This window comes from Arvicola amphibius, chromosome 12 (assembly GCF_903992535.2).
Source record: "Arvicola amphibius chromosome 12, mArvAmp1.2, whole genome shotgun sequence".
Lineage (NCBI taxonomy): Eukaryota > Metazoa > Chordata > Mammalia > Rodentia > Cricetidae > Arvicola > Arvicola amphibius.
In genome coordinates this window covers 20,231,524-20,238,166 of record NC_052058.2, presented here as the reverse complement: position 1 = coordinate 20,238,166, position 6,643 = coordinate 20,231,524, and the positions used below count along the sequence as shown (strand labels likewise).

The 6,643-nt window shown below is 36.8% G+C and overlaps 1 protein-coding gene across 1 annotated transcript; it reads left to right on the top strand.

Moving 5' to 3' along the window:
- The first annotated feature begins 765 nt into the window (after nucleotides 1-765).
- Nucleotides 766-1,713, top strand: LOC119828008 (olfactory receptor 6K3-like). The gene has a single exon (XM_038350021.1). It carries the CDS (start codon nucleotides 766-768, stop codon nucleotides 1,711-1,713), a length of 948 nt encoding a protein of 315 aa, XP_038205949.1.
- Nucleotides 1,714-6,643: the final 4,930 nt, after the last annotated feature.

Here is a 6,643-nt window from a genome sequence, read left to right as displayed (position 1 = left end):
CTCTGAGAACATAAAACACTCAGCACAAAGTAGAAAGTATCTCCACATTGGTTATATGGCCAGTAAGATAAGATAATCAAATGAGAATCAAATACTTTATCTAATCCACTTTGAAGATGCTTCTGAGTATGCTCTTTGGTATGTGGCTCAAAAAAATTTGAAATTTATATAAAAGACATTTTTAGCACAATCACATTATCCTACTTTATTTTAGTTAATGTACCTTACAAATTTTGCCTATTTTTTTTAAGACAAGTTTTCTCTGTGTAGCCCTGGCTGTCCTAGAATTCACTCTCTAGACCAGGTTGGCCTTGAACTCACAGAGATCCACCTGCCTCTGCCTCCCGACTGCTGGGATGCACACCATCACTTTCAGAAAACCTTAGATTTTTGATGTGGTTCTTTTCATATTTTTTGTTTTGTGGTACTGATAATTGAATACAGGGCCTTGGGCATGATAGTAACATGTTTTACCAATGGCTGTGTCCACACTCTCTGTTTCTATTCTTCAGTAGGACATACATTTTATGAAGATAGTTTCTTCTTCACTACTGGAAGCAACAAATGCATGGATATCTGAGGGACAGCATTGGTACCAAGTGGATATCTATTTATTAATCCAAGGAGAGAGAGAAATAAATGATTTTACTAAATTTTACTTTCCATTTAGTTTTTGAATGAACCAATAAGTCTGACTTTTTACCTTTCATCTAGGAATTGAGCTTTGTAATTTTACTCATGAAGATAAACTTTGCTGAAACTATAATGAGAAGTAACAGAAACACTTCAGTGACAGAATTCCTTTTTTCTGGCTTTCCCAAGTTTGAAGATGGTGGTGTCCTCTTCTTCATCCCTTTGTTCTTCATTTACATATTCATTGTTATTGGGAATCTCATTGTGTTTTTTGCAGTCAGGATGGATGCTCGTCTTCACAACCCCATGTATAATTTCATCAGCATCTTCTCATTTCTGGAGATCTGGTATACGACTGCAACCATTCCCAAAATGCTCTCCAACCTCATCAGCAAGCAGAGGACAATCTCCATGATTGGCTGCCTCTTGCAGATGTACTTTTTCCATTCACTGGGAAATTCAGAGGGTATTTTGTTGACCACAATGGCTATAGACAGGTATGTTGCTATCTGTAATCCTCTCCGGTACCCAACCATCATGACCCCCAGGCTCTGTGCTCAGCTCTCTGCTGGCTCCTGCATCTTTGGTTTTCTTGTGTTGCTCCCAGAGATTGCCTGGATATCCACACTGCCCTTCTGTGGCCCCAACCAAATTCATCAGATCTTCTGTGACTTTGAACCTGTGTTGCGTTTGGCCTGTACGGATACCTCCATGATTCTGGTAGAGGATGTAGTTCATGCTGTGGCCATCATCTTCTCTGTCTTGGTGATTGCCATCTCTTACATCAGAATCATCACTGTGATCCTGAGGATTCCCTCTGGCGAAGGGCGCCAGAAGGCCTTCTCTACTTGTGCTGCCCATCTTGGTGTCTTTCTGATGTTTTACGGCAGTGTCTCCCTCATGTACCTGCGGTTCTCAGCTACTTTTCCACCAATTTTGGACACAGCCATTGCACTGATGTTTGCAGTTCTTGCTCCTTTTTTCAACCCTATCATCTATAGTCTGAGAAATAAGGACATGAAGATTGCAATTAAGAAGCTTCTCTGTTCTCAAAGGATGCTGTCTACATCTGCAGGTTAATCTCGTCATAGATGCCTCCCTCTCCAGATTTAACTCCAACATAGTAAACCATAAAAGTAGCACATAATTCATTCATTGGTACACTGATATTCTTTATATCTTTGTTGCAGATCTTCCTTATTTATTCCTTTTGAACATATTTAGTTTAGATGGCAAATACTTGTCTAGATTACAATGAAGGGTAAAATCTACAAACGAAACATTGTTTTGTAAACATGAACTTTATACAAAACTATTATGTATATTATATATGCATTAATAACAAACACAGATTGCAAAATAAAGTACTTAGAACAATATCTATAGATGTAAAGTTTATACTTAAATGGTACTGCATATTTTAAAAAATGATTAGTCAGTTTTTTGGTTCTTATTTTCAATGTTTGTAACTTTAAAGTAGGATTTTTTAGATTGTGACCTCATGTATTAATTTAAAATTAAGTGAGCTATTCAAAGTCATTTTGGAATAATGTTAAAAGCAAGTTAGCTTCTACTATTTGTCATTGACAATGGTTCAATGGTTTCTTATCTTTTAAGTAATGCTATAATATAAATATATTAAAAGCATATATTTAGGAATCTTATATGTGTCTAAAATTTCTATCATTTTTGTTCCTATTAGTTCTCAGAAGCCAGGAAAAATTCTATCTTCATTCCCTTTAAAAATTTTGGTTAAATTCATCCAACTTAATTAGACTTTTTTGTTCAAAATGATCTTGACATATTTACAAAAAGAATTAAAGGTAGATAGATAGATACATAGATAGATAATAGGAACCACCTGTGAGATGCATTATTTTTATAATGGCTTAGATTGCTTTCTACATTTCAAATATAGATTTCTTTATTAATAAAGCAATTAATACACATGTATTAAAATTTTATTTCACCCCCAAACTGAATTAACATGAAGTTACGATTACTAAGTATTGAAAATTTTCTAAGATAATAAAGTGTTAAATATCTAAAATTGCATTAGTATATTTGAGATGGAGTTTTTTAACATTGTGGATGATTTGGGGTCTTAACAGCTTTATCAATGTATAACTGATACATTTAAAATTCACATATTTTATTTTTTGCACACAAGCCACACTAAACAAATTCATCAGGTTTTGCATGTATAATTATTCACATATACGTAACAATAGTAACTAAAGAAAAAGAACCTATCATGGAAGGGATGGAGTTTAAACAGCCTGAAATGTCAAAAATCCTATTTTTTCAAGAAATGGAAAAGTAATGCTAGTTCTTTTGGACAAAACACCAAAATCATTATTTAATCTCTCTATTATATAGTACACTAATAATCAAAGACATTCACTTGAAAAATATCAGCAATGTTACAACAGATAAAATCAAACAAAAACAAAATACTCTCATTCCTTGAGGGAAAGTGAGTTCCCTCAAGTGATTGCCATCATTTCCTCAGGTACAAATGCAAGTGAGACCTAAGTGAGGAAGGAGCATCTGCTGGATGTTACAAGAGAAAACAGAAGAGATCCCAGATGGAAAACTACACTTGAAAGGGATAATCAGAGATTGAGACATAATGGTCTGTTGAGGAACTCTGGGTGGTTAAAATGAAATCAAAGTTCAAGTGGGATTTCCCATTTCACAGTTGACCTGTCCACTTGGATTTATTGAGATTAAAAGCCTGGGAGGAACCGAAACGCACGTTAGAGAAGTGCTGGGGTATCCATTAGCTCCCAGGATGCTAAAACATTTGAAACTTGCAGGTTATCCCAGCGGGCATCTCCTTCCTAGACTCTGGGACGAGCTTTCATTTTATTATGGGCATTTGGGTCACTGAATTTCATCTTTATATTTTGCAATCAGAAATGTATATTCCCTCCCCATCTTCTGTCTCTCTCACATTTTCTCCCTTTTGTTATTCAATGCACACACATACAGATCTTCAGTCTTCCGCCATACCACCTCATGCTTTAATATCATTAATTTTGACAATCCAAGTATAGTGTATGATCATTAGTTAGATTGCTGGAAAGAAGGATATTTAGGAACTGAAATTAAATTGTTTCTCATGAAACAGGCTATTTCTATTCTAAAAAAAATAACTTTTAAATTGTTTCTCAATTAAAATGGAGACACTCTATGTGCTTCTTACTCACTGCTATCTGCAAAATACCGGCCTGAGTCACATGAGTATATCTACCCAAAGGTTACGGTTTGTTCCAATTCCTCCACATTGTATAATGTACCTAAAGTCTTTAATTACCACCAAGTAGCCATAGGAAAGCTGTAAGTACAGAGCTCAGTTGTTAACAAACCCAATACTACACATACTGAGCTGACATCCCAATGTATATTTTCAGGACAAATATGCTTACTAAGAAATCCACCTCATGAAGGGGAAGAGATAGTTTATAAGCTATATTCTAAAGAACAATATATGAACACTAGAAATATGAAATGCAGTTGTGATGGTTTGAATTAGAATGGCCCCCATAGTCTCATATGTTTGTATGCTTGGGCCCCAGTTATTGGACCACTTGAGAAAAGATTTGGAGGCATGCCCATATTGGAAGAGGTGTGACTTTGTTGAGGAAGTGTGGTCTTATTGGAGGGGGTGTGGTCTTGTTGGAGGAGGTGTGTCACTGGGGATGAGTTTTGGGGTTTCAGAAGTCTATGCCAATCTTAGTCTCTCTCTCCTTTTTCTGCTGCCTGTGGATCAAAATGTAAAGCTATCGGCTACTGCTCCAGTGTTATGCCTATCGTTTCCTGCTGTGATGATCATGAACTAACCCTTGAAAACTACAACCAAGTCACCAATTAAATGCTTTATTTTATAAGAGTTGTTTTGGTTGTTGTGTCTTTCTATAGCAACTGAAGAGTAACTAAGACAGTAAGGTATCAAACAGCCTCCAAAAGAACATATTAACTCTTCAGCATTAGATCCCAAAGAAAATGATCCAGAGAAATTCCTAAAGGATTATAGGAGCCAGAGGGGCCAAGGCCACCCTAGGAACACAGCCCACAGAATCAACTAAACAGGACTAATAGTCACAGAGACTGAAGTAACAATCATGGAGTCTGCATGGGTCTGCTCTAGGTCCTCTGAATTTGTGTTAAATGTAGATTGGTGTCCTTGTGGGACTCCCAACAGTGAAATTAAGGGTGCTCTCTGACTTTTTTGCCTGATCTTGGGAACCCTTTTCTCCTACTGGATTGCCTCATCCAGCTTTCGCATAACAACATGTGCCTTCTCTTATTTTTACTTTTTATGCCATGTTTAGTTGATATCTTGCGCTGAGAGGCTTGTTCTTTTCTGAAAGGAAATGGAGGAAGAGTGGACTTGGTGAGGGGGGAGGTGAGGGGAAGAACTGGGAGAAATAGGGAGAGGGGAAACTTCAGGCAGGACACAATGTAGGACAGATGAATTTGAAAATAGAATAAAGAATAACTATCAATAAACTCAACAATAACTAAAATAGTATAATTAGTAGAGATAGATGAAAGCAGAAAAGGAATGAATTTTATGATTCTGATTTTACGATTCTGAAATTTAACAAAGAATTTGTTGTTGTTATTTTGTTTGCTTATTTTGTTATTTGTTTTTTAGAGACAGGTTTTCTCTTAGTAGCTCTGGTTGTTCTGGAACCCACCTTTTAGACCAGGCTAGACTCAGACTCAGAGATCTACCACCCTTTACCTCCCAAGTGCTAGAATTAAAGGTGTGTTCCATTACTACCCCGTTTAACAAAGTCCGTATAAATAAAAAGCTCAATAAGCAAAGTAAAAACCATAACTGAAGCTTTCAATGACATACCAGACTAAACCTAAAGACTTCCTGGATTTTAAGAAGGCCTTTTGACATATACCAGCCAGACCTAGAAAGAAAAGAAGAGGAGGAAGTAGAGAAGGAAGAAAAAAGAATGAAGAAGTAGGAAAAGAAATAAGAAAAGGAAGGGAGGGAGCAGAGAGAGAAAAGCAATAAAGAAAGGAAGAAAGAAAAGAGAGAGAGAGAAAGAGAAAGGGAATAAAAGAGGGAGGGAAAATATTGATCCAAGAATAGAATAGTGATGATTACTGTGACAGATGATGCAGGGGGGATTGATAAATGGAGTTTAGAAATGATCAATGCACACTATAATCATGTTTTAAATATCACACTGAAATTCACTGTTAACACGCTAATTAAAAATACAATTGTTATTTAAAATCAAATGATACTTCAAATTTTTAATTATTGTTTTTATATCATATAATCTTATTTTTCAGATATTTTTATTAATACTTTGGGAATTTCATATAGCATAATTTGATGATCTTCTCATGAACTATTCACAGATCTACCCTCTTTACTTTCACCTTCCTACCCTCCCAACATCAAGGTCTATTTTTGTTTTCTTTGTTATTTTGTTCTGTTTTTAACTCATCAGGTTCAATTTGTTCAGCTCAGCTACTCTCAGGGGTGGAGAATGCCCTAGAGTGTACTAATTTATTAAGGGTCACATCATTAACGAAAAGTGCATCTCCCTCTTCCCTCTTCTAGAAGCTGTCAAAAGTTCTTCAGTCCAGGCGCCCTCTCCTCAGCTGCTCAAGGATCAAGCTGGGGACATCTCCTTGGACACCTGGGAACCCCTCTAGAGTCCAGTCTCTTGCCAACCCTCAAATGGCTCCCTTAATTAAGATATATACTTCCCTGCTCCCATATCCACTCCTCCTCCATCCTAACTGTCCTATTCCCCCAAGTTCTCCCCATCCTCCCCTTCTCACTTCTCTCTCCCCATCTCCCCTTACCTCCATCCCACCCCCACCTCCAAGCTCTCCATTTTTGCCTGGAAATCTTGTCTACTTCCAATATTGAGGAGGATAACTACATGGGTTTTTTTTGGGGGGGGGGGGGTTCACCTTCCTATTTAGCTTCTCTAGGATCATGAATTATAGGCTCAATGTCCTTCATTTA

Bases quoted from the DNA above. Each gene is read 5' to 3' on its own strand.
- LOC119828008 (XM_038350021.1), top strand. From the start codon at position 766: ATGAGAAGTAACAGAAACACTTCAGTGACAGAATTCCTTTTTTCTGGC.